Raw genomic sequence first — 27,549 nt, 5'->3', positions numbered from 1 at the left:
GTCGGCCGTGTCTGACGTGGGAAGAGAAAAAGGAGGAAAAAAACAGAATGGGGATGATGACATGTTGAGAAATTAATGTAGCACTCCTATGGCCAGACGAGCGTGTTTCAGAACCAAGTGCTGATAAATGCTCCGTGCTTGAGTAATTACCTGGCGCCGTCCTCGTGTTGTTGGGCAGACGTTTCTGGTGAGGTCAGTACAGACCTTCCCGCTCTGCCGGGCGATATCGCAGCCCAGCGTGTTCCCTGGTCGGGCACGTTGTGGGCTGGGAACGTCATTCACAGAGTCTGGCACATGGATGGAAGGATAAGATGATTAATTAGTTTTCCTAATTGTGTTGCCTGATGCAAGGTCTCTTCAAGAAGGCTCTTACACCAGATGGCTAAGTATCTATAGGAAGTTGCTTCTGTTTCTTCAGGCCACCTTGGTGATGATTTCTGGGCACCCAGCAGTCCAGCTCTCCTTTTTAAGAGGAGGGACCATCTCTTACCCTCATCATCCCAAAATCAGGATGTGATTGACAGCTGGGGTGCAAGGCAGTGATGACTCAGGCACTGTGGTCTCTGTGCAATTCTGGTTTTGTGAACGCTACCAAAATAACTGTGGTATAATCTTAACTGTGCAGAAGGGCCCTAACCCCACAACTGAGGAAGATGTCTGCAAGGTTAGAAGAGTGCAAGGAAGGGGCTAAAAGGATCTCTTCACCTGGCAATAAAAGGCAGAACCCTCCATCAATTAATCTGCCATGAGAGACCACCATGGTGCTGCGCAACAGGAACCGGAGACGCTGCATCCCACATGCAACTCATGGCAGAGCATTAATTCTTCAGGAATGTTGGGTTTGCTGGGCAGCTAGAGGAGGGAGGATAATATGCTCTTAAAAAGGAAGCATTTCTTGGGAACCATTAATAACCACAAGCATTTGGGATCTCTGCTCTAAATTTCTTTCTGGAGGGGGGGAAATAGCAAAAAGAACACCCAAACATGATGCTAAGTCAGGAACTCAGCACTGACTCAGCAGCTGGCAAAGGTCCCTCTGAATCATCCCCGCGGCCGCCCGCAGCATCTCCGCCGAGATGTCCCATCCCTGCGCAGGGCCAAGCGAGCCTGCGCCCGGCTTGCAGAGCGGCCTGACCCCGCACATCCCTGCAAGAAGCCTGGACACCCGCAGAAGATAAATAATACAGGAAAAATGGTATTTTGTTGCTGGCAAGTCAAGCCCTTGCAAGGCTGTGATGCCGTGGGTGCGCTGAATCCCTTGGAGGACCAAGGATACTGCTGGCTGGTCTGTACCAGCGGCAGGTTTGATGGGGAGATGCAGGGGCTGGGTCCCTGTCCCCTGCCTGTCCCCACTGCCGTGTGCCTGCCCCGTGTGACACAGTAAAGCTGCAGCGAACCCCTTGCCCTGGCACAGCCCTGGGGTCTCTCTGGGCTGTACACAGTGTTCCCCAAGTTGGACCTTTTCTCTCCTGTATAATAAGGCTGTAATTCATAGCTTTTTGGCCCCTGCAAGCAAAAAGCCCCATAATGATTATTGCTAAGTGCCTAAGGGATATTTTTGTAGCAGGGAAACCCTACGTGATACTCAATGTGCAGAGGAGCGGGTTGAGTTTACTAAGAGGCTGTGGAGGCTCTGAGTAACACAAGAGGAGCGGGGAAGGAGGGAGGATGTTTCAAACAACTCCCCAGGTATCTAAGAAGGAATTATCCTGCTGGGGGTGTCCCCAAACCTCCAGTTCCCATCGGTGTGTCCAGGAGCCCCCAGTTCCAACCATGGTGCTGACAGCCCAGCTGGAGATGTCGAGTTTTTCTGGCAAACTGCCTTTTTTTCATTATTTTCCAAAGGTAGCTGTATTTCTGAGCACATCCCAGTCTAGACTGCTCCAGCTGCCATCTTCTGCACGGGCAGTTTGTCTTGGAGCACAGCTCCTTTCATAAAGGAGTGATATTTGCCAGTTCGATCTGTGGGCTGGGGAGAGCTAGCTGATTGGAAATGCTGATAAAATATGAAGTGCCTATTTCCAGTCTTCTTTGTACCAGAAAAGGCTACTCAAGCTGACAGGCTATGATAAATTAAGAAATACACAATGTGTTTCAATGTCTCTTAATGAATGAGTCATATTAATAAAAAAAGGGGGGGGGGGGGGGCGCGGAATCACACGCTTTGTATAATACATGGGAAAAGTTTTAGTCTCACTCACACAGTTGGATCACAGTTTAACCAGAACTATCCCCAAAGGGAAATCTTGCAGGAAAATGACTAAGCCTCAGAGAGCTCTATTTGCATAGAAAAGTTCATTTTGAAAAGCAGTAGCTGAAAGTATGATTGAGATAAATGTGCTGCAAAGGATGTAGGGATGTATTGGATGTATTATAAAAATATATACAGGTATTTTTATAAATCTTCAAAACCAGAAAGTGAGTGTTAGAGTATGGGATCCCTCTATTTCTTCACACCCCTCCAGACTTTCTTCCAGGGTCTGAGATTACTCAAGAGTCTAAAGTGCCTCATGCAGAGATTGTTTCTGAAATGTCTCTATAAAAAACCTGCATTCATCACTGGAATACTAATACTTCATTATGTTATTGCGCTGCCACTCTATTACGAATCCGGTTATGGACAATGTCATTTCTGTGGCAGGTGTTTTACAGACCCAGAATAAGCATCTGTGTCTATTGTGGAAATCATACTACAAGGCTGGCTTTGCACCAGCATCTCGGTTCCTGCCAGAGTTATGAGAGCCTTTTGTTTTTAGACTAGTTGAAACTCAGATGTGTCCAAATGTAATCTGGTAAGCCTGTCTCGGAGAAGAAAGTAACCAAAGTGCTGGATTTTTTTTCCCAAAAAAATTTCAGGTTTGTTTTAGGCAGTACTGCAAGCTGGGTTTTAGTTTAGGTCCTCTCTCCCTCTCTGCACAGTCCCTGGTGAGGATGGTGGGATGAAGCAGGTTGGCATGTCTTTCGAAGGTGGGATTTTCTGTTCTGCTCTCTCTTGCACAGGGAATTCTTAATTCTAGTGCTGCCCCTGTAGCTGCTCAGTCCCTCTGTACCGTGCTGCCCAGACATACAAGGCTAAATGGTGAATTAGTACCAGTGGCCTTGCATGTGAAATATGCCTTGTCTTCTTCCAGGAAGAAAACAAGACAGGTTCTCTGTGTGCAGGGGTAATGTCACTGCTCAGAACCTGATGCCAAAGTGAGGGAGAAGCTTTTGATGCATTTTCTGAACTTCCTTTTAAGTTGGCTTTTACCACATGCATTGGCATCTGAGAAAGAAGAATGTTCTCTCCTCTCTTCAGCCCTCGCAGGGTTTTGCCCGGTGCGGGATGCCCACCTCTGAAACAGCCACTCCTGGGATGGAGGAGACCCGTGCCACTGATCCTGTGCAGGGTACGGAACAGGGAAGACCCTAAAATATAGATGTGTCAGTCTGTCAGTGTGCACTGGAATATGAACTGTGTTCTGCGTATTCTCAGCTATTTGCTATGAGGCCGAGGACTTGTCCATGGGGAATGATCATGGGAATACTTTGCTGTCTGATTCGGTAATCACTCAAAAGGAAGCGAGTCATTCCCCAAATCGCCAGCACCGGTTCCTGTACTGATGTTGCTTTCCTTGAAGCCCCTGTCCCAACAGGTTCAGCCTCGCTCAGGTTTTGAGATCTGAAGGCAATCAGCTCCCCATGGCTTTGCTGCCGGCAGAGGAACAGCGTGGGGAGGCAGAGGTATGAACCGGCCCATCTCAGAGCAAGAGGAAATGCTGAGATTTCTCCCGTCCTCAGGGTCCGATGTATTTCCCTTTCAGACAACTTAGCTTAATATTCCATTTGCAATTTGAAGCTCAAAAGCTAAGAAAAGAAGTCCCCTTTGCGCCAGAAAGTTTCTCAGCAGCAGCTTAGAATAAATCCTATAATCATTTGGTGGGATCAGTCATCATTGGTAATGCTACCGTGGGAAACTGAGAAGGGTTAAACTTTTATGTGGCTGCCATTAGCTCCTTCACAGAACTGTTCGGGCTGGTTAACAATTCAGCTGTTTGGCTTGAGAAGAGAGAGTATCTGCTCCTGCCATGTTTTCTCCTTGATCTCTGATTTTACTTTGTGCGATGATAACAGGGTGTGTGTTCTCCGCCATCAGCTTGTAGAAAGGAGTAGGCAAGAAGCCAGAGACAAGAACTGAAGTGCCAGGAACAGTAGCTCGCTGCGGGAGGCTGTCGGCTTCCCTGATCTCGGGGGGTGTCCCTGCGACGGGAGGGCAGGAGCAGAGAAGTGAGATCTTCCTCCAGCTGCCAGGAAGAGGAAACCTTCCCACATCTCTGAACGCAACCCCATGGGCTTCCCCGGGATGCTCTGAAGGGTGCAGTGCGAAGGTCTGTGCAGGCGCTGTGTGATCAGTTTGACCCCCCCCTGCACCCCTGCGTTGGGGTGAGGGGGATGTTTCTGAGTGTAGGGACTATCCAGGATTATTTCTCTTAGCAGCTTGCTGCGTGGTGGCTTGTTGATAGACATCTCTTACTCTCCACGTCTCGGAGCCTTACGTTTTAAGCGGGACCGCATCCATCATCTGCAAGTAGCTGGGCACTGATCCAGTGTTATTCTTCTCTGGCTGTCTCTCTGGACGTGCGTTTTTCTCCGTGTGTATTTCAGTGTTGCTCTCCCCAGGCAAAGCCTGTTGTCTGACGCAGGCCTCTTGCTCGTGAGCTTGGGCTGGATGATATAGAGGGACATGTATGGGGCAGAAGAGAAATGAGTCGCTAGGAGGGCACAGTCCATCCAATCCAGCTACCAGGGAATCATGTGAGAAGCTAGAAGGTGGTCTTGCAGTACATCATGTTTCCCAATTACCTGTGTTCATCTAGCTACCCCAATCCTCTTCCACCTTGCCTCTAACTTAGATGTGGTCACACTCTTGTCTTATGCAGTTACCATAGTGCTGGCACCTCTTAGCTACTCATCCCACAGTCACTTTCTTCGTGTTCTGGAGAGGGAAAAAAAAGCAGCTAAAAGGCAAATTAAACCAAAGCTAAGTGACAGGGTCTCCTGAATTATGAACTGCTCTACCCGTGCTGTTCCAGCTAGACAGCTTTCCCCGAGCTCCGTATTCCCGCTCCAGTGCAGGTATTAACTCTCTCCTTATTTTTGTGTTAGCTTCAGTTTATTCTAAACATTTTTGGAGCAGGCTTTTGCTCAAGTGGCCAAGTACAATTGCAGCTGCTGTTTGCAGGAAGGTGGAAAAGGTCACCTCGGTTTTGGTATGCAGGGAACGCAATTCGCAGACGGTTGCATCTTCTCTTTTACTTCTCCTTCTAGGGGTAAGTGGGGATGGGTTTTGATGGAGAAGAGGTTAAGGACTGGAATTAATCTTTGGTAAACTATTAACTGTCGCTGTACCAGTTGCATTGGATTCATGTTTTGATAGTTATCTTCCCAACTAAAAGGGCAAGGGGATTTTTTTAATATAAGCTTGGTTTCTGGAGCACAATTACACACGAGGCTTAAAAAAACTCTACAATCATATGTCTATTTGCACAGCTGTATAATTGCATTATGCATGGGGCCCTGAGCTGGCACAATGGCAGGTTAAAATGCTGTGTGTATTGCTAAAATGAGGGTCAGCTGTATCAATGAGGGTTGTTAATACAAGGACCAGTAATACTGTGTTCGCCAGCAATAAGCAACTTGCAGAGGGGTCAGATGAAGTGTCCCAGTCCATGGAAACTGGAGATGTCCAGGACGGGCAGTGGCAGCGAGTGATATGGGGCTGCAAGTCCATCCCTGTGTGCCTCGCTGTGGGGCATTAGCTGTTCTATGCTGCGTAGGCTCTTACACTTTAAAAACAATCTTTTTCTTGTCATCTTAGCTACAGATAGACATAATTCCAAAAAAAAAACATTAGCATGTTATGATTCATTTGATGTCCTGACAAATTAATAGAATGGAGAGACCTTAGCTGGGCTTGCTTACTTTTTCCTATTGTATCAAACTTGGCTGGGTGCCTTTTTTAAAAGACCTCTTATATACAAATTAATTTGCTGCTTATGTATAGGCGGGTTGGTAATATTAGAGGAACATTTATTCATCAGTCACCTGTATGGTTCAGGCAGGTTTTCTCTGTTCAAAGTCTTATCCTGAGCATGAGATTCAGGGTAAGGATCTCCAGGGTTGGCTTTTTTTGTCGCTAAGTCATGCACTTGGTGACTCCTGAAATGATGATGAACTTTTCACTCTTCCTTGGGGCCAGTAACCTGCTGCAAACTGGAGCAGCTCTGCCTGGCCATGCTGCAGCAGCAGGGTCTGCCTTGCAGTGGCGTCTGCTTGGGGCGATGCCACATATGGGGTCATAGAGTCATTTTGGTTGGAAAAGACCATCAAGATCATTGAGTCCAACCATTACTCCAACCGTGGCACTGCCCCATGTCCCTGAGAACCTCATCTCCCTCTATTCAACCCCTCCAGGGATGGTGACTCCACCACTGTCCTGGGCAGCCTGTTCCAATGCCCCACAACCCTTTCTGGGAAGAATTTTTTGCTAATATCCAATCTAAACCTCCCCTGGTGCAATTTGAGGCCATTTCCTCTCATCCTATCGCTTGTTCCTTGGGAGAAGAAACCAATCCCCTCCACACTCCAGCCTCCTAGTTGTAGACAGTGAGAAGTTCTCCCCTCAGAGATGTCCCCGTGGGGAGGGACCAAGTAGTTGTGGGGACTTAGTGTGGCAGCGGGGCTCATGCTGCAACCCCTCTATGCGGTGCACCCACCTTCCCCACGGAGCCGGGCTCTAGGACCTGCCCTCCTGCCCACCCTGCAGCCGGCGAGCCCAGGCTGCCTCCCAGACATCCCTCAGTCTGCAGCTCTGCATCTCTCCTTCCCCTGGATGCAGTGGAAACTCGTCTTTTGTAACAAGCTACTAGAATGTAAATCCTCCGGGAGACAATCTAATTAACAGTTATTCTTGTTAGACATGTTTGGCTTGGGGAAAAAAGAAGTTTGGAGGAGTTATTAGTAGCTGCAAATGGCTCTCCAGAAATCTGAATTCTCCAGTCCATTGAAAAAATGAATAAATAAATGAATAAATTCAAAGGAGTTCTAACCTCATTGGTGAAGTATTTTTTCCTAACCTGTTTCAGATCAGCGCACAGCTGGGCGCCTGATATCTCCACTTCGTTCTCACCCCTTTCCAAGACACCCCACTACTCTGACATGTACGAGTTGACCTCTCCTATATTACAGAGCCACATTTAAGAATTTCCAATATTGACACCAATTTTATTATGTTTTCCAACACACTGCTTTAAAATATGAGGTGCTGGGATGCGATTATGTTGCAACCCCTGTAGGAACCTGCAATACCAAGAACTGTACATCCTCAGCTGGTGTATATTACAGCCCACGCTGTTGTCCCCTCACCGGGGTGCTAACACGTTACTTCGGCTCTTTGCGAACACATAGCAGGAAACTCCGAAGAGGAGAGACAGTTGAGTTGCCCCTGTGCTGCAGCACGGGGCCAGGGGACTGGAAGCATTAAATGCAGCTGTGATGGGGGGAATGTGATCCACAGCTTAGAGATGTGAATGCTCTGTCTCTGCTCTGTGGAATCATGTGCTTCTGCAGATGTTGTCGTTGAAGGGTAATTCTGGCTGTGGTGTTATAGCGGGCCTTTCTCCTTAGGTCTTCTCCAAATGATTGTATTGTGGATCTCCTTGAAACACTGTCAGGAGTACCATCCAGCTGTAGAATCATTGTTAATACTTGTTTTTGTTTTTCTAGGGTCCACCAGGTCTGCCGGGGTTACCAGGACCACCTGGCAAGAGAGGTTCGCGAGTAAGTGATTTAAAAACTTCTCTCCATTTGTACTTGCATCTGCTTGTCCTGCGGTTCCAAGGGCTGACTTATGTTCCTATGGCTGGGTAATGATTGCTTCAAGAGCCATGTTGAGCTCTGGCCTTCCTCCTTTCTCTCATTCCTGTTAAAGGTTTTCAAGAGGCCACACTGGTGATGTGCAGGCCCCCTGAGCCAAGGTTTGGCATCAGCAAGGGCTGGGGATGCATGTTTCCAAAAGGCTATCAGAAGGAGCTCTGTCTGTCTCGCTTTGTTTCCAGTATCCATTCCTTCTTGCAAACCCAGTGCTAAATATCAGCTCTGGCTGCTTTTTGTTCTGTCCTTCACTCTCCCCAGCTTCCCAGATTGTTCTCTTTAAGGTCTTTCACTAGTGAGATTATAAAATACCAGGTTGGAAGAGACCACAGGGATCATCATCTAGTCCAACCTTTCTTGGCAAAAACAGTCCTGCACAAGGATGAGCTTTTGTGTGCCTGCACTCTGACTCCTTTCCAGGATCCAGAACAAAATATCTGAGCTGTTGTACTAGATCTATTGCAAATTCCTGAATTTCTTCCTCCTCACATTAAATTCCGATGCAGATCTTTGAACGCTGAGTGCTATGCTGAGGAAACATCTGGTGCTGAGGGCTGCAGCTAGCTGTGAGAAAAGCTTTCTGCATTGGCCTGGCTGCAGAAGTCATCTCCCAAAGCTGGGCAATGTGCCTGACCTGGATAGAGTTACCTGCTGGCACCACTTTTATGGTAGCAAGGTACTGTCCCACAAGGAACAGTTGTGGAACCCATTTCCTGAGCTCTGAACTGATGTGGGTTGGGAATCTGAAGATGCAAGTGTCTGAGGCTGGAAGGAGGGAATATTTGGATCGGTGACCCAGGCAGCATCCTGGCCTGGCAGCAGCAGGAGATTTCCTCACACATACTTGGCCAAAAAACCTCATGTAATGTCTTTAAAGAACAACCAAGAGGCTAAGAGCTAGCAGGCTATGCATTCCCTGAGGACGTTTGTTACAGTCCTGTGAGATCTTGCAGTAACCAGCAAAGATAAACGCACCTCCATTCTACAACACTAAAAACCAAACTGCATGGTCCACCTGCAGCCTGGGAAGTTTTTAGAGACAGGACAATCTATTCCACATTAGTTAGGTTCTTTAATGAAATATCAGCATGGCTGGTCGTACAGCCCTTGTGTCTTCTATTCACAAATACCAGTACAGCCATCACATCAGTAGATTGCCTGGAGTTTGCAGTTCTTAGCAAGTCCCCATTAAGGCTCCAAGTTTGTTCTGACCCCAGCGCATCACTCGGGAGAGGTGTTTAGTGTTACTTTTTGCAGCCCTGCATTGTTCAAACTATTCTCCATGTCTGGAGACCCCAGCTGCATCCCCTGCTTGCTGTGTGAATAACCAAGGTCTAGCTCTACAACCAAATTCTGCTACTTACCAAAACTTGAGTTTTTCTGAAGAAAAAAAAGCTTTGTGGAAGCCACGTTGTGACTTTCTGTGTTATTTCCCAGCATGTTTCATCCTATATTTAAGAGGATCCCCTGAAAGACAATAAGCAACAAAGATTTCTGAGTTCAGTCCCTGCCAGAGGTGCTGAGAAACAGCCCAGGAAAGAGTTCCCAGTTAGGAAGAGCTCAGTTCAGCTGAGCCTGGCTTGGCTGAGACCGCTGCAAAGAGATTGTGCTAATTTGGAGTGGGGGCACAAGGGCCACACTGTAAATGTCTGGCCTGGAGCACCAAAGTCAGAACTACTCTGTGCATACGTTGTTTTGACTTTGGAACGTGTTTCTTCTCATATTTTATTTTCTTGTGGCTTTTGGGGGGTTTGAGGGTTTCATTGCAAAGAAGAGGAGCTGCCAGCAACTAAGACAGGCTTAGGGGAGTTCTTGCTTCTTTTGCTTTTGTTGTTGTATGAGCCATTGAAAAATGAACGTGGAACACTGCAGGGGTTATGTTCTACCTCAGTTTAACCTGGTCCTCAAACACGGCAGCTGCTCAGTTCTTACACCGGCCATGGGTAACCCACGAGGTCTCCCATGAGGCTCCAGCCCCGTGTGGAGCTCCTGAGGGGAGGTGAAGGTTGCACGCAACTTCACAGTGCTGATGCCAGCGGAAAGGAAGGATTTTGTCATTGTCACCAAGGCCGTTTGTGGCCTAAAGCATGAGACGTAATTGCCCTTGTGGTAGCTTGTATAATTTCTACATTATTAATGCTTGTATAACTGCTTGGCTCATTTGAAAATCTAGTTGCAGCGTTTGACTCGTGACCTTCTGTAGCTGTGAAGTCTATAAAGCAGCTCTTTTGCTGATGTAGCGCAGTATTTCCTTTGAATTCCATATTGTCTCTGTTTTATTTCCCTTTCACCTCTCCGTGTTGGTCAGGGTAAAACCAAAGGTCTGATGAGCTTTTGCTTTGAGGGTGAGATTGTGGTCAGTGACAGTTTGTAAGAAAATCTGGCTGATCCCGTGATTCTGCCTCTTTGTTTCCAGCAGATAAGTATCGCTAGACGTGCCTGTGCAGTCTGAATGTTGCTCTCCCATGTAAGCGATGCCACCTGGTTTACAATAACAAATGCTAATCTTCGTAAAAGCATGAAAGAGATTGTGTTCAGGACACATCTTGGCATCCCAGTGCTACCCAATGTGGATAGTGGCAGTCTTCTTGAAAATGACCATTTATTGAATTTTTAAAACCCAATCTCCATTTTAGGAGCGTGGAATTAATGTTACTCTGCTCAGCATCAGGGACCCACTGAGACAGAGTCAGGCTACACTGACATTCTGCTCTCTGCAAGTGTGAAGGCAGCAATATAACAAACGAAAGCCAGGTGTTTCTTCTCATTATCGTATTAGGGAAAAAGGAAAAAAGTAAAACCGTTGCAGTTCTGATGTCTGGAAATGATGGTGAATAACACTTCCTGAGGAGCTCTGCAAACCTCTGTAGATATTGCTGTATTGATCATGTGTGCTTCACAGGAAGGTTTCTCTCTGTGTCCAGCTGGGCTGGTTTTCAGCTTCAATGTCTTCGTTAAAGAACTTAAGGTGTAATCAAGAGATCTGTCCACTCCGTTTCTCCTCAAATGAATGTACCACCTGCCTTGGCAATTGTCTGTGTGAGATCTGAGGTACCTCTTGAAGGGAATGATGGTTTTAGCAATGAGGTTTTCCCCAGGTTTCTGTGACGTGAAAGCACTTTGCCAGGCTCACAGTGGGACAGTTTCTCCATGGTGTGTGTGTGAGCGGTGCTGCTCGGGTACGTGCCCGGCCCACCCGCACAGAGCAGCTCTGTGCAAGCGATTGTGTGTTACGCTTCATTTCTGCAGATGACCTTTGCGTTTCTCCAAACATCGAGGTTTGGCGGGGAGGCCGTGCTGGGTTTGCTAGCAGGGCTGTGCTAACAAGCTCGACAAGGAGCTGTCAACACAGGGCTCCCAGCGGAGCAATAACTTCTGCACCATCGCAGCTCGGTCCTGCCGCACCCAGGACTCAATGAGCTTCTCTCTCCCGCCGTCTGCATCAGGGGCTTTTGTCGGCACATCTATGTTGATCACAAATTGCCACTCGTTGCAGTCCTCGCTGGTATAGTTAGACCAGCAAACTACACAAGGCTTATCAGGTGTGTAGAAAAGCACTGTGAACCGTGATACTTGGTCCAAAAACCTGGCCTGATAAGGAGATGAAAGCGTTGGGCATCGCTCAGAAGCAAACTTGAGTTTCCAGCATGTCGAATTTCCACAAGTTCTTCATTTGAGTAACCTGGTTTAGAGGAAGGTCTCCATGCCCACGGCAGGGAGGTTGGAACTAGATGATCTTTAAGGTCCTTTCCAACCCAAACTGTTCTATGATTCTATGAAATACTGCTGTCCAGACAAGTGCCATGTAAACCCTGGTTCTCTGTCCCCATTCTACATGAAGGAGACAACTCACTGACACGTGACAGACAGCAATCCCGTTGTTGGCTTCACTTCCAGGACAGCAAGGCCTTTAGATGTGGTTAAGCTTTCCAAAACACTTAAGTAATTTAGGAAGCCAGATTCCCTGGAAGTTGATCTCCATCTCTAACAGGTGGGCAAGCTCAAGTACAAGGGGTGTGTTTTACCCGTGTTCACACAACGGGTCAGAGGCAAAATGGGGAATAAAAACCCTGCCATGCTGTAATTGTTCCTGTTTTATTTAACCTCCCTGACACAATACAGGAGAAATCCAAATTAATGGGTGAAGAGAACATGTATGTACTCCCTGGTGCTTTGGGATGCTCTTGCCATCCTCCTGTGAACCTTAGCAGCTTGGAAGACCCAGGATGACATGTCCCTGTTACATCTGATCTGTGGTCGCAAAAAATCTCCCTTTCCTTCAAAATACAGGGCTTCCCTCCTAAAACAAGCAAGAACTTAGTCAGCCGTAGAGGTTTCCCAGTATCCTCATTCCATTCGGAAGATTTTCCAATTTCTGAAAAGAAGTGTTTAAAGAAACAGTTTGTTTGGCTTCTCTTCAAATATTTAGCTCATTTTTCAGCAAGCCAGAGGTCAAAGTGGGATCTGTAGGTCAGAAGCAGAAAAAGTTGCTTTACGCAGTGAACCCCCAAGACATAATGAGTTTTGAACGAGTGGCCATTCTCTGATTGGAGCTTTCTAGCATTTAGCAGGAGTTTGGAGGAGTTCTTTTTCCCCTCATTGTGAATGCAGGAGGGATGGGGGGAGCCGTGCACAGTTACACTTTTGTTAATTTTTGCCGGCTGTGAACCACTACGCATAAAAGCCCTTCTGTGAGCAGGGTCCCATCTCCAGGCACGTCACCAAGATGAACTGGATGGCACAGTGTAGTTCTCCAGTAGCATCGTTCACGTAAAAGACATTCCAGGGAGATTACAAACCCCCGTCACCTTTGGTAATTCCCCCGTCACTTGGAGAACACATTCAGGGATTGTTCTGGTCTCCGTGCCACTGAGCTTTGGGCAACTGCTGTCAAATGGTAACATTTTCCGTGGAACTTCCAGCGCAAGCCTTGGAAGATTTCAGATGCAAGTTTGCTGCTGGATCAGATTGTTTGAGCAGTTACAAGGCAGCCAAAGTGGGCGGATAAACAGGCAGGCATGCAAATAGTGATAGGCGCTGTGGGATTATTTTATTCAGTGCTCTCAGCGTTGCCCCATCCTGCGTGTAGAAGGAGCAAAACTAATGTATTGATCATAAATATATCTAGGAGAAGCCCAGTTTCTAGAAGTGGGTGAGAAACTGAATTAAGTCCAGTTTAGCATGAGTAAAATATAGCTATTAATTATTGAAATACCAAGTAATTAACTCTTGAATTGCTTCTCTAAGAAAAGAGGGCTGTTTCTGGGAGCACTGCTTGGAGATGGGTAATTCCGCTGAGCACAGTAAGAGAAGAGGAATGAACGTTGAACAGGGTTCGATAAAACAAGGGTAGGTATTGGGGGTATGATAACAGTTATTGGGGCTTGCAGATTGGCGTGTGGATTAATTTGTAAGGCCTGTGGGTTCAGATTTGGTATTGCTGACAGCTAGCGAGGTGTCCTGCACCTTTTGTTACTCAGCCCATCTAACTGTCCCACAGCGCATCTTCCTCCTCTGCCAAGGGTATGGGTGTAATCACAGATTCAGGGCTCACCATGTTGGAACACATCGAGATTCCTTATTTTTTACCATTTTTAGGCCTGCTGCCAGACCATGCACTTTTCTCTCCGCAGTAACGAGAGCAGTTTAACGTGTCTAGCACAAACCCCAGGCTTGGTTGTAGCAGTTTCTTGTGTCCCAGCCTGGAGTTCCCACTGTCACCTCGTCAGCGGGATGTGGCCACTTCTCACTCAGATAAAACCACATTGGTCTTTGGGAACAAGATGGGTCTCTGCCCCTCCTTTGCCTGGATTACACGCTATGAGTCTCATCAATTTCAGTGGTAAAGGCTCTATTTTATGTCAAGAGCCTGCGTTTTTCATAATCACATGTTTTGATAATGGGACTAGACTCTTTCTCCCTTCTTCCCTCCTTTTGGTTAAGGCTTTTTATGATTGTGCGTTGCTGTGCTTTGGTTTGGCTCTGGAAGGCACTGCACCAAATTTTGCTGGGGATGTGATTCCTCTCTTACCCAGGAGCTCTTGATCAGCAGCTGAGCTTCTTGTGGCCCAGGTTTCCTCCTGGAAACTCTCGTTGTCAGGTAGGACTCACACCAAACCACGCGGTTCCCTCAGTCTGACGCTGTTTTCAGTCAGCCCAGGCTATGGTGGAGCACGGATCTCAACTCACTGCCCTGACATGGGCTTTGGGCCAAGCTGCCTCCCTCCAAAGCTGAATATCAGCTGAATTCCCTCCTCAAATCTAGCGGCAGTCTGGATTTATGAACCCTTTACAGAGCTACCTAGATTATTGCTTAACGTAAGAGCTTTTTAGGGACTCATCTTTTATAGAGACTTTACTGTTCTGATTTCTGTCACTTAATTTCCATACATATCTGAGACTTGGCTTGAAGCACTTTCGCTACCACAGGGTTGTTGAATTACCTTTAGCAGCACATTAAGTCTCCGTTTCAGTGTCCTACGCATTGAGGTAACAGATGATGCCATAGTTTGCTGGGAAGATTAGTTTGAGACAATGCAGAGCTCAATTACTCTGGTTACAGCAGCTATATGGGTTTTCAAATGACAAGTCGATACTCAAATGCCTTAATTGTAATTAAAATTTTCTCAATTTCATTGGAAAGTCACAGCCAGGCTAAACTATCGGAGAATTTCAGGCTGAAAATTTGGAAGGAAATTAAGAATGGAGCAATAAATGTATTTGGTTTCAGGCTGAAAATTTGGAAGGAGTTTAAGGACGAGGCATTAAATCTATTTGGGTAAAAAATGCCATTTGAAAAGTTCATCCTCGGCTTTTTAATTGAACAACCTCTTACAGCAGGGCAGCATGTGTTGTGAAATAGCACTGAGCACTCAACAACTGTCTATGCCACAAGATACAATAGCTAAATAAAAAACCCATTATTTTCTATTACAGTGTAGTAAAAATAAAACTGAATAGACATCAGCATGCCGATGTTCCCTCGGAAGAGGGCAAGGGCGCTGAACTTGGGTGGCAGTCGCGTGTTGAACTGCAGTGATTTTTCCTTGGAAATCAGACCCTGCAGATTGTGGCCCCACATCTGCCGAATTGCTCATCAGAAATACTAGAGCTCACTCAGAAAGTGCGTGAGTGGCTTTTTATCCCCCAGACTCTGCTCCTTCTCACTAGAGGGCACGTTCAAGTGCTCCTCGTGCTGGTGTAAATCTCAGACACGGCCTTGGCAGAACAGGAGCCCTTGGAATTGAACCTTCAGGTTGTTTCATCTCCCAGGAACGTGTTCAAGAGGACTTAGAGTTGTTATTACTTCTGCCTGAAAGGTTAACAGATCTTCTGTGCTGTATACAATCCTGGGATAAACTATTCCTAGCTGCTTATTCCAGATAACTCCTTAAATAGTCTTCGGAAAATATGCAGGGTGCTTTTAAAATATGATGTAAAAGGAGGTTCAGCTGTATGTCATCTGAGGTAGATACTCTGACAGCGTCATTGGCTTGTGAGACCTGTGCAAAAATATAGATTTAAATGGTTTAAACAGGGACTTCTGCTCCCCTCATTTTACTGTCCATGCATCCATTCTCTTTCTAATGTCTAAAGTTGAAAATCTGATTGCCTTTTAGGGTAAATGAGTTCATTCCAAGTAGCTGGACAATATCCCTTTAGTAATTGCTTCTGTTCTCTTCCATTTCTGCTAAATAAACCGTTAACACCCCACACAGTTCTGCTCCCCTTTGCATCACATCCATGTCTTTCTGCCGGGGCTCCTTGTAAGAGCTTTGACTCCCCTGACCCCAAGGTAGTTTCTGTTCGTGGTTGTGGAATATTCGGTGTACCCAAATCGTCCTGTTGTCACGACACATCCTGTGACAGACACGTTACCTTCCGCAAAGGGGGGTGGGAACCAGCAGCTGAGTTTCAGCAGTGACGAGGTGATGAGGGTCCCATTGCTGCCCACAACCTGTGACCTTCCGCAGCTCCCAGGACTGACGCAGGTGCCTATTGACTCTTTTTGACTCTATTTTGTGTTTGTTGTGTTTTTTAGGGTCCCCCAGGCCCCCACGGAAACCCTGGCTCACCTGGCCCCCCAGGCCCAAAAGTAAGTATTAATTGGCACAAGGAGCTTTTCTGTCCCCATTTCAGAGGATGTCCCGGGGGGGTGTTCAGCTTTGTTATCCTGTTCCCCACAAAATGACGAGAGGCTGAGGCCCTTTCTCCCCGCTCCTCTGCTCACACACAGCCTCTTGCTGTACTACTGAGAGCCCCTGCTGTGTGCCTCAGTTCTTGGTGCTCCCTAATTTCAAAGGCTGCCTAATTAGGATCCTGCTTGAGCTGTGCCTGTGCCAGGGAGCAAACTGCACTGTTGAGAGGAGGGTGGTGGAATCCTCACACTTCAGAGCCTCGCCAGGTCTGGATTTCTTTGCTCTCTCATTGCTCTCTTCTGGATTTTGCAGCCTATTCCTCCACCTTTGGGTCTGGATGGGGTGGGGAGGACCAGCAGCACCCGGCATCTTCCTCTGCCGTCCTGCTCCTGAAAGTCCCACGTCTCTCCTGCTCCCCTCCGGAGTTTCAGGGAACCCTGAACCTCATTAGTGCTCCCAAACTGACCCCCTTGCTTCCTTCCAGACATCCCCATCTCTCCCCTGAGGTCTCCCAGACCTCCTGCAGTGCCCAGATCCCCGTGGTTTGTCCTTCTGTCCTGCACACACGTTCTCCCCACGGTGCTGCAGTCAGGTGGGAGCTGGAGCTCTGCAAGGTGGGGGTGACCCCCCACAGTGGGACCCCCTCCCTTTGCATGGGATATCAGCACAGCAACAGCTCCAGCTCACCCCGTGCCCTGCAAAACCCTTCAGAAAGGTGTTTTCATTCCCGGCTCTTTCCTGTGGATAAGGCTTTGTGCTGCCTTAAGACTGTGGAGTTCCTGGGAAATTAGTTTGGATCATTTTGGTGTCATAGTTTACGGAGAAATAGATTTATATTTTATAACACCTATCTGGCACTGCAGAATAGTTGAGTTTTGAAAGGCGGTGCTTAATAGAGGTTTTCCCTACCAAGGAAGCTGTGGGATGTCTCAGCCAAACGCAGAGAAAGGTACAAGCAGGAGTCCTTGCTTTTCATGATTTCATCAGTAGGCAGAGATGTTATGAACACTATTGATGCTCTGGGAAAAAGATTCTGGAATCTTGGCAAGCTGCCTCTATGTGATTAAAAATTAGGCACTGGAGACATGCTGGTGAACAGCAGCTGGTTTAAATTCTAAAGTGTAGTTATATGGCCTGAAAAGTGAGGCTGTAAAAGTTTTGCATCTTAGTGTTCTGCGTTTATTGTCCATCAATGACTTCCAGATCACATTTGTTGAGTTTTATAAGTCAAATCAAAGTTCTTTTATCTAATTTCCAGCCCCGCAAATTCACCCTGGTCCGATCTGTAAAGTCAAACTTTGGTTCTATGCTATCAGATTAAAAAAATAAAAAAGGAAAACCAAAACGAAACACTTTTAGCCTAATAACTGGTCAGAAATCATCAATTGCCCATAAAGCTGTATTCAGTTGGTGTCCTGCTAGAAATAAGAACTTCCTGGAAGCATTTTTCCTCTATTTTGCTGCACAGTCTGGCAGCAGGAAGCCCTCAGTGGATGGATAGCTGTAATAATCTGCGACAGAGATATGTTGACATCGGTCTGTGCGATGCATTTTAGTTTCATCCAGCCACCATTTGCAGGATTAGGCTGTTCTACATGGTGCTTCATCCAAAGAAGTGTTGAGCTTGCAATGGGATGTGAGATCTGCAGCTCAGCCCAGGCCTGGGCATCATTTCGCCCCTCGCAGGGGGACCATGCTAAGCCATGATTGCCAGATCTTTCCATGTGAAGCACTTTTTGTAAGGTGTGTATCGGATCCCAGAGTTTTGACTTCCCTCCTTCCTTTTATTGGCATTATGACAATCCCAGAAGATGGATTTTGCACCAAAAAAAAGGTATTTCACCCCCTTACATTTTAAATGCATCCGTCCTTCACCAGGCTTGACAGCCATGACTAACACCAAGTCATTGTCACTGAAGAAGTAACCCACGAGCATAATTTTTATCAGCTGAATGAACAGAACCCTTGTAAGGCTGGGCAATCGGCTGCGCACGAGGGCGGTGATGTGGCTGGCAGCTGGCAGGGATGCGGTGTTTGTGCATTGCACCGGCGAGCACCAGCGTGTGCTGGGACTGCTGTGCTTCTGGGTCTGTCCTGTGCAGGTCCACCTGGTTCTCGTCACTGGAGCTGAGCTCTTGTAATCCCTCAGATTTAGGAAGCTGATTTTTTGCACAGAGCTTCATGCAGCTGTTGAGCCAAATTCTCGCTGATCTGCTTGGGCACGGTTCCACCGACTTCAGTGACGTTACACCCACTCGTGCCACCCGAGAGTTTCACCCGTTGTGCTTTTCTCAGCAATTTATAACGTGCAGCTGCTTAAAGGGGCTTCTTGCCACTCTTCGCATTCTGTTTGTTTTCCTTGGCAGCTGCAAAATCACTATTGCATCTAGTTAGCAAAGGCTGATTATAGTAGATAACCTCTTAAATGGCTGTAGGGCATAAGTTGTGGCTGGCTGTGTGACCTGCAAGCTGCTGCTGCGGCCAGGAGGGGCATTTTACAAACCACTAGGTGCAGTTCTGAGGTTCTAATATAGTTTGGGATTGGGAGGAGGATTAGCTGTCAAATAGAATGTGTTTTCAAAAGCCATTACAAGGCTTGGGTTTGCATCTCTCATCTGGAGGCTTTCGGCATCAGGCATTAGTATGATTTGCTTGGGTAGCTAGTCCGGATAAATGTCTCTTGTTATAGCACTAGCAAAGAATTGCATTTTGCTTTTAGTGAATGGCTTGGCTCCAAGATAGCTCATCAGTTTGGCTCGCTGATGTTTAAAACGCTACTAGTGGGATTGCGAAGCTGAGGTGTTTAAATTGCACAGCTCCAGACTTCTCCCAGGTAGCGATGGACGAGGCCAAGGCTGATTCAGATGTTGTGGTTGCTGTGTGAGAAGAGTTGGGCAATTCATCCCCAATTTCAGCCCTTCAGCCCTGCTGCCACCGTGCTGATGAATCTCAGGGAAGTGTGATCCTGCTTGCGGCCAAGTTCTCCACCTGTGTGATGGTTTCAGCAGCACAAAACACAGAACTGTGATGTAAAGCACAGGCTTTGCTAATGTGATCTGGAGCCTCCCAGGGAAAAGTGTGAGAGGCTCGTATTCATTTACATGGCTCAAAGTCATTGCATTGAGCACATGGCAAGATTTAGGGAGAGTGGTGGTTGTCTACCTGCTGCAGTAAATTAATTTTGCAGAGTAGAAATGAACACCCTGTGATCCTGCAGACTGCTCTAATCCACTCCAAGCAGTTGTAGCACCCACTGACCGCTGTGAAGCTCAAAGAGCGGGAGAATTGCCCTGATAACAGCTGCACACACAGTGAGATGATCCTCCCAACTTCATTGACTCACATTCAGTGCTTGGAAACCGGGCAGCCTTCATTCAGGATTTGCACAGACGCATCTGCCTTGAATCAGCAGTGCTCCCTACAGTCCGTAGCCAAGTAGTCGCAGTCCCTGAACCTCGCAGCTTGTGGTGGATGGCGGAGGAGGAGAAGGGGAGACTTGCACCCTGTGCAAGGTGGGAAGGACATGTGGAACATAGCGGAGTGAGGCTGCATGGAAAAGCTGCTCGGCCATAGCCCGGCCTTTGTCCTGCTAATGAAAGAAGCCAGTTAATAAATGCTATTATTCCTTTGTAGAGACTCACCTTCCTTCCAAGCCCTTCACTTTACGAGCATTAATTAACCCTCACACTGTCGTGTGCTTGCTGGTTGGTTCTGAATCCCATGCTGCTGATGTGGCACACAGAGATTGCGGTTTGTTGATGATCCCAGGGGTGTTAAATGGTCAGTGCCTGACACTGGGATACCTGTGTCCCAGCTGAGACATTAACAGACCTAAGCTGCTTTGTGTGCTAAACCTTATCCTGCCAAATGAACCTGCCGTGCTCCAAATCTCTTCTAGTTTTTCTTACTTCTCTCTCTCACCCCGGTAGGTGTGCACATCACCTTTCCACCTTTTCAGAATTTGAGCTGGGATTTTCAAAGGAATACTGGAATTAGTTGTTCAAATGGTGCTGAAATCCCAGATGGTGTTCATCAGAAGATCACAGTCTCAAATTGTAGCTTCTCTCATCATGGTTGTTAAAAAGGAAAATAAGGAATGCTGCTACATAAGATAAAGTATGCCTATTTTTTCTACCACCTGAAAGCCTCACAATTGCTCTGGCTGTTGGTAGTGTCTAATTAGTTTAACTTTCTCTGCAGTTTCATCTGTTGCCCACAGTTAAAAAAGCAATAGCATTTCCCAAGTTGGATGGTTTAGGCACAGTAATAGGCTTGGTAATTATCTTTGTGATGATAGTTGTAGACAAGGAAGAAATCACAGCTGCCTAGTCTAATAAGTATCGTGAGTCCTGACATTGCCTTCTCCCAGTCATCCTTTCTTTAGTCAGTTTAATACTGTCAAATACTATTTAAAACTTGATGCTTTAGCAGCAGCGATCACTCACCAAATCCAGCTCCAGCAAAACAGCCATACCCATGGACTTCAGTACATTTGGGACGTCAGGGCAAGGCAGAGGTAAAACAAAATGTTCTTTCAGTTTGGAGGCCAGGTGGAAGCACAACTACATCTGTAGTTGTTCTTGGAGTGCGTCATTAACTGAAGTTTCCATTTCAGGGTCAGAAAGGCGATCCCGGGCTGTCACCTGGAAAAGCTCGCAATGGACAGAAGGTGAGATGTCACCCAGGGTGCACAGACAGCAAACCACAGTGTGATTATGCCTTGTGGAGCAAGTTCATACCCCTGCTACTCAAGCAGACTTAGGACTAAAAATTAAAACTCAGACCCCAGATTCTGGACTAAATAGAGTTAGCTCAGGTATTGCCCAGCGTGCACTGAAGTGCCTGCTGTCACAGCTTTTTGTCATCCAAATATTTATCCATTTTATGCACAATATGCAGCCCAAACTTGTGTCCCTGCTGCTGCAAGCACGTGGCTACTTAAGCTGGGTATTTAAACCAGTGCATATGAGATAGAGCCGCACCTCGCCAGCTCTGGGCAGGCAACTGTGGAAAGAGGCAATCCCAGGATACGGAATAAGCTTTTTGAAGGCAAAGGCAAGGATGTTCTTGCCAAGGACCTGTGAAACGGTGCTTTGCCTCATGTCACATAGGCTTCCCCCAGCAGATTTCTCTGTCCTGCTGATGGAGAAAGGGAGACTTCTGAGACCATGGTCCTGGCAAGGCATGGACCCTGCTCTGTGATAACCACCTTTTCACCAACGTCTGCTCAAATCAACACAGCTTGGGAACGTGGCTGGTTTCTGGATTTAACAACTGTTGAGGATCAGAGTTCTGCTAATTCTTTTCAATAAATTACAACTCCCATTTTTGCTGTTTCACAGCTGAGCGATTTTTACTGAGGCAACAAGGCCTCACAGAAGTCTAGAAACGAGTAGAAGAGCGATCAGAGCTCCACAACATCTGCCTCAATTTCAGTGGTGCCTGCACAGTACTTCATAACTCATGTCCAGGGCAAGAAGCCTGGTTCTCTTCCTTTCTTCATAAGCCTCACTGTAACTAGTAGAAAGCATCAGCCATGGAGAACTCAGGCCCTTCATTTGAAACCAGATGCCTCCATCAAGCATGGAGAGCCACACCAGTACAAGATGGAGTGTGACGCTAGAAAACATAGAAGAAGGCTGAGTCTGAAATGACGCTTTTAACTTAACAGCATGAGATGCCTTTTGAAATTTCTGGTGCGCTTCATCGGAATGGCATTATATGGAAATCATCCACTCACGGGGTCTGGAACTGTTTTCTTGCAAGCATGCTCAGTGCAAGAAAGGGAGAGATCCGGATCACTTTTAGCTCGTGTTAACAAGGCTTTATTCCTGTTAGCAGTAATAGAAACAAGGAGTTTCCAGCAGGAGTTTGGAGTGATGCCTAATTTTCAGGCTGGATAGTCCAAACGTATTTTCTGGAAGCAGGCACAGCACAGTGTGAGAGGCTCTAAAGGGGTTTGTGAACCTGGTCAGAAGAGGCCAAAATGGGCTTGTACGGATGGATTGGGTGTTAGAGAGGTCTCACAGCAAAGCACTTCTGCATTCCTATAATGGTTTGGGTCTGCCAGCTGGGATGCAATGCAGTCGCTTTTCAGAAGTACAGGCCACGGAAAAAATCCTCCCACCAGCAGCCTGCAAAGGTTCAATCCGTGTCATATAGGCAGGTTAAATCATTATCCCAGGTGGGTTAAATAATTACACCACCAGCACCATCTGAGCTGCAGCTGTGGGCTGAGCCAGTGCAGTAGCAGAGTATGAGCACAACCACAGGATTTGGCAGGAGGTACCTGTTGTTCTTGTTGCATTTAAAAGCTAAAATTTCCTTGCTTTAGTGATTTTAAATGCCTATCAAAAGGCAATTGAAGCATGTGACTGAATGAGATTACTGAAAAAAAATAAAGCATTCATTCTGCTGGCAAAAAGCTGGACTAGCAGCAGCTGCCATTAATTAGCTAGGTTTATTATTTATATTAGCTAGTTAATAGAGATGATGTCTAAATCTACACTTATTATCCAGTCAGTTTTTGAAGACTTGCAATTAGAATCAGAAATATCAATAGCTGGGTGCTACTAATTTCAGTAACAGTATGCTAGGTATAGGGAAAACATTGCTGAAAACTAACGGAACTTGTTTCCTTCCTACAGGGAGACGTGGGCTTACCTGGTTTGACTGGGTTCCCTGGACCACCTGGGAGAAAGGTAGGAGTATGTTCTTTTCTAGTGAACTAGATGGCTGTTTTTGTTTTAAAATGCCTGTGCCCAGCAAGATCATGGAAAATAAGGTGGTGACTGGTGACAGCCAACATGGCTTCACTAAAGGCAAATCATGCCTGGCAAATTTGGTGGCCTTCTACACTGGGGTTACAGCATTGGTGGATAAGAGAAGGGCAGCTGAAGTCATCTGCCTGGACTTGTGTGAAGCATTTGACACTGTCCTGGATGGCACCCTTGGCTTCAAATTGGAGAGACATGGATTTGATGGATGGACCACTTGGGGGATAAGGAACTGGCTGGATTGTCGCACTTGAAGTGTTGTCGTCAATGGCTCAGTGTCCAGGTGGAAACGAGTGAGATTGGTATTGGGACTGGTGCTGTTTAATAACTTTGTGGGCAACACGGACAGTGGGATGAAGTGCACCCTCAGCAAGCTTGCTGATGACACCAAGCTGTGTGGTGTGGTTGACACGCTGGAGAAAAGGGATCCATCCAGAGAGACCATGACAGGCTTGAGTGGTGGGCCCGTGTGAACTTCATGATGTTCAAAAAGGCCAGATGTAGTTCGATAACTGAACTAAGTGGACTTGACTCCCCTTCCCAGCAAGCCAATACCAGCACAGAAAAGCCGAACAGTTAAAATTAGCACCGTGTTTCAATCCCTTCACCTGTCAACAGGCCATTGAAGATCTACCGTTCCTCAGGGCAATTGACTGCACACAAACGCCCACTCAGGTATGCTGTAGGACTCTGGGGAGAGAAAGAAGGTGTGGAGGAGGCTGAAGGAAACCTCCATCTCCGTGATTGTTTGGTGTATGCGTTATATTAGAATCAAATTGCCAAGATTAGGGGCTGGGTTCGTTTTTCTGCTTCCAAGGCTGGTCACGCTTGGGGTGCTGTGCGGAGGTAGGAGCAGCAGCGTGATTAGCGACTGATCTTCTGCTGTCACAAACAAGCTCTAACAAATAGGGTGCAAAGAATACCATTTTCTTGGTATAACAGCTCATAAAACAAAGCCTTGTGGTTATGATCAGCAAAACGCAACGTCGGGAGTGCAAGGACTCATAGTGGAAAAAGCGGAGAAGAAATAGGAGATTGAACAAACATTCCTGCGTCCAGTACATGGCCTTCACATCGGATTTCAGCTCCCTCAGGACAAGGCAATGGCAGGAATATGCTTCTGTTTCTTCAAGTAAGGAGCGACTTGGATGCTGAAATTTTTTCCTTTGGTGCAGCTTACAAAAACCACCTCCCAGTAGCACTAGTCTGGCAGTGGTTTTGGTGTAACCTGGCTTTTATTAGCATCCTGCATTAAGAAAAAATTTACAGCTGCTGGAGAAATGTTTGGAAAAAGAAATCTTTTTTTATCTGGATTCCCTGCTGGCATTCTCCCAGTGAAAATATGCTGGTGTTTGGCTGAAGGTGGGCAACGCATCCTGGCTACCAGAAAACAGCAACGCCTTGGAAATGGACGTTCCTCCTGCTCGCTCCATAGAGAGACTGTGAAAAGAGCTCCGAGGGCTTTGATCTGAAAACACCATGTAGAAACTTTCAAATAGGCAAAATATTTCACCAGGGGAAACAAAAATACTTTTCCCACTGAATGAAACAACTGGCTTAGCAGCACGAGCTCAAGCTACAACCAAGCGGCACATGGGTTTGAATAGCGTGGCTACCACCACAACTGGTGACAGCCTGGCCCAGGTTGGCCAGGGAGGTGGTAGAAGAACCATCCTTGGAGACATCCCAGGCCAGGCTGGATGAGGCTCTGGGCAACCTGAGCTGGTGAAGATGTCCTTGCCCATGGCAGGGGTGGCACTGGGGGAGCTTTGAGGGTCCCTTCCAACCCAAACTGTTTTGTGATTCCATGCTTTTGCTTGCACCCATCTACAAGTATATGAAAGTGCCTTTCAAGCGGCAGATATAATCTTACCTTCTCCATGTAGGGCAAATGTTGCTCTTGCTGACCAGCAGTTCAGGGGAACGGTGGCAGGACTTGGCTGTCCCCTCTGCCCTTCCCTTGGGTGCCTACGAGGTGGCTTTGGCTTTGTGTTGGGGGCTGCAGGTACATCCGCCTTGCGGATACATCTCAGCAGAGCTCTGCACCATTGCTCCCAGCATCAGCCGCTGTGGAGGAGAAAATGGTTGTAGCAAAGTACAAGATTGTAGAAGCCAGCGGTGAGAGAGGCAAAAGCTTCACTGAAGTTACTTGAGTAAAGGCAGAACTAGGAATTGGTCAGAGCTTCAAAACACACCCTGTCCTACAGAATCCCATTTGCTGGGCTCTTCACATTTTCTGTCAAAGTGCAGGATGATCTTTTTTAGTGAAGAGAGCGTGGATTATAAATATCATCACAGATGAGTAAATCCTTCACTGGAGTGCAATTTCCTTTCTAAATCACAGCCCTTTGTGTTGAGCACCCTGTAATCATCAGGAAGTGTTAGGATAAAAGAGCAAATGCAGTTGTTTTCATACCCTCTGCCCTGTCATTTTAGTGCTATTTGAAGAGGATTTTAGCAGGTAAATACTTTCACATTGCAGCCAGCTTTAGCATACACAAGCTTTTCTGTTTTCGCCTCGTTATAATTAGCCCGAGACAGAAATAACTGCAGTATACTCTAAAGAAACACACGTTCAAAGCTTTCCAGAGCTCATTGTATATAGTGAGGTGGATATTTAATAGGATGTCTATATATTTAACTTAAGTGCAATTCACTTACCATTATAGAGGCCGCAATGCAACATGTGGTGCAGACGTTAGCTCAGGGTGTGCTTTGAGCATCTCAAGGGGTTGTCATCTCACCACCTGCGCTGGGTGCACAGCACAGGCTTGAGATGTGTCCTGCAGGACCCCAGTCTGAGCAGAATGGTTTGGAGCAGCCGAGCTGGGCACCTCTTTTTTTATCAATTAAGAGAGTGAAACATCTCTAAGCGTTTGTATCCGTGGAAGTAGGTGTCTGGAGACAAAGGTATCTCCTGTTCCAGGCTGTGGCTGGAGGAGCTGGGCAGAAGCCCCAGTGGAAACCCCATGGGCTCCAGGCTAAATCCCAGGGCACATCTGGAGATGCTGAACCCAGGGCTGTTTCTGTTGGCAGCTCTCGGAACAGACGCTCTCCATCTGCACAATGCCCTGCACATCCATGTTTCAGGGATGGGTGGTACCAATACAGAGCTGTCCACACCAGGGTGGGTCTGGACCTTTACAAAGCATCTTCACCTTCTGGCCAGGCGCCCAGCCAGGGTGGAGCATCCTCCTTCCCTTCTGCTGATGCAGAGTGTCTGTCTTGGAGCCAGGGAGAGAAGAAGTGAGGATCTCATGGGGCAGATTCCTGGAGAGGGGCAGGGAGCCCTGTCTGCTGGTTCTTCTCCAAGAGCTGCTGAGGCACTTCCAGTGAGGAGCCACTGGCTGAAATGCACGGACAGACTTTGGAAAAGGACCTTCTAGATGGTTTAAGTAAGGGTTAGCTGGTAGCAAAATGGTCCTTGAGGTCAGGCATCACCTTCACAGGGGATGCGGCTCAGTCAAATAAGCACAGGCCATGGTACATCAACAACATCAAGCAGAAGAGAATCTGCGGAGAGGGAATCAACATTTTTTTCCAGGCCAAAATATCTGAAATAATGAGCAAGAAGGAATGCAAAGGGGAGCGGGTAGTAGCCAGCATGGCTGAGCGCATCGCATACCTCCGCCAGCGAAGGCTTCGGCTGCAGGTCTAGGATAGCCCATGGGAAGAATAAAACATCCATCAAGCAGAGGTGTGGACCTGAGAGCGAGAAACAGGCCTGGGTTCATCTGGTGAATGGAGTAAAAGGCCAAGTTCTCAGCCAAACCAGGGTCTGGTTGTGGCTTCCAGAGCAGGGGGGATGCTCGGCTTGCAGAGGGGTGACATGTGCCAGGAGCCCTGGCTGGGGACAGGGACTGAGCTACGCTTGGCAATTGTAACCCACCCTGCAAGCATTTTGTACTTTCTGTAGGATTTGTGCAAGGATTGTTTCTTGTTTGTTTTCTCTCTCCATTTGTTTCCAGTTAAATTTTCTGTCTTTTTTTTTTTTTCTTAATCTTTCTAGTAGCATAGCTAAACAGTCGTCTCTGTAACTGAATCTAATATTCTAATCTGCTCTGACTCCACATGATGGAAAAGAGTTTGTTTTAAATAGCTGAAGCAAGATAATAAAGAAGAGAGGGGGAAAAAAAGTCTGAAGTGCCTGTCACTTGTAGAATCTACTCAGTGTTTGAAGAGAGCTCTGTGTAAACCCTGGAGAAAGCAAACTCTTAAAATACACACTGATCAGTCTGCAGGTGAACAGGCTGGCTTTGTCCCGCTCCAGTGTCTGCATCTCAAAATAAACACTGAAAAACTGAAACAGGTTTGTGAAAGACCTGTGAGAATGATTTGAAGCCTTCAACACTTGCCAGCTCGCGAGCTGGATTAAGAAACTCCTTCTAATTAATTCAGCAGAGAGCAGGTTAAGAGGCAGCTCGCTCACTGCTTTAGGTACCTTCAGAGTGAAGGACTCTGGATCTTGTCATACCTTGTAATTAGATTAGAAGAGCTGGAAGATAGACAAATTCAAGATAGAAACAAAACCAAAGTTTCCTGTGACAGTAAATGGTCATTTTGGTGTTTCCTATGGCATTTCAAGTTCTAAAGCAAAAGTGAGCGCTCTGAAATACGAGTGACTCGTGTTGCGTAGTCCCCCAGCTTGCCCAAAGCCGACATTTCACCCTACAAGCCTGTGGTTTCCTAAGGATGAGGGGCAGCTTTGCTGAAGGTGGAGGTAC

The 27,549-nt window shown here is 46.9% G+C and overlaps 1 protein-coding gene across 5 annotated transcripts in view; it reads left to right on the top strand.

The window, feature by feature from the left end:
- The window catches only part of COL27A1 (collagen type XXVII alpha 1 chain), a 161,093-nt gene that overhangs the window by 30,457 nt on the left and 103,087 nt on the right, over positions 1-27,549 (top strand). For all 5 annotated transcript variants that reach the window (XR_010467189.1, XM_065035855.1, XM_065035856.1 and 2 more), the window contains 4 exons: positions 7,765-7,818; positions 15,953-16,006; positions 20,665-20,718; positions 22,697-22,750. Coding sequence is in view for 4 of the 5 variants with exons in the window: in XM_065035855.1 (XP_064891927.1) it covers positions 7,765-7,818; positions 15,953-16,006; positions 20,665-20,718; positions 22,697-22,750 (216 nt within the window). In the remaining variant the exon portion in view is untranslated. The remainder of the gene's footprint in view (positions 1-7,764; positions 7,819-15,952; positions 16,007-20,664; positions 20,719-22,696; positions 22,751-27,549) is intronic.

This window comes from Columba livia, chromosome 19 (genome assembly GCF_036013475.1).
Source record: "Columba livia isolate bColLiv1 breed racing homer chromosome 19, bColLiv1.pat.W.v2, whole genome shotgun sequence".
NCBI classification, from domain to species: domain Eukaryota; kingdom Metazoa; phylum Chordata; class Aves; order Columbiformes; family Columbidae; genus Columba; species Columba livia.
Note: the sequence above shows the minus strand (reverse complement) of the source record. Positions and strands in the feature narration are given on the sequence as shown.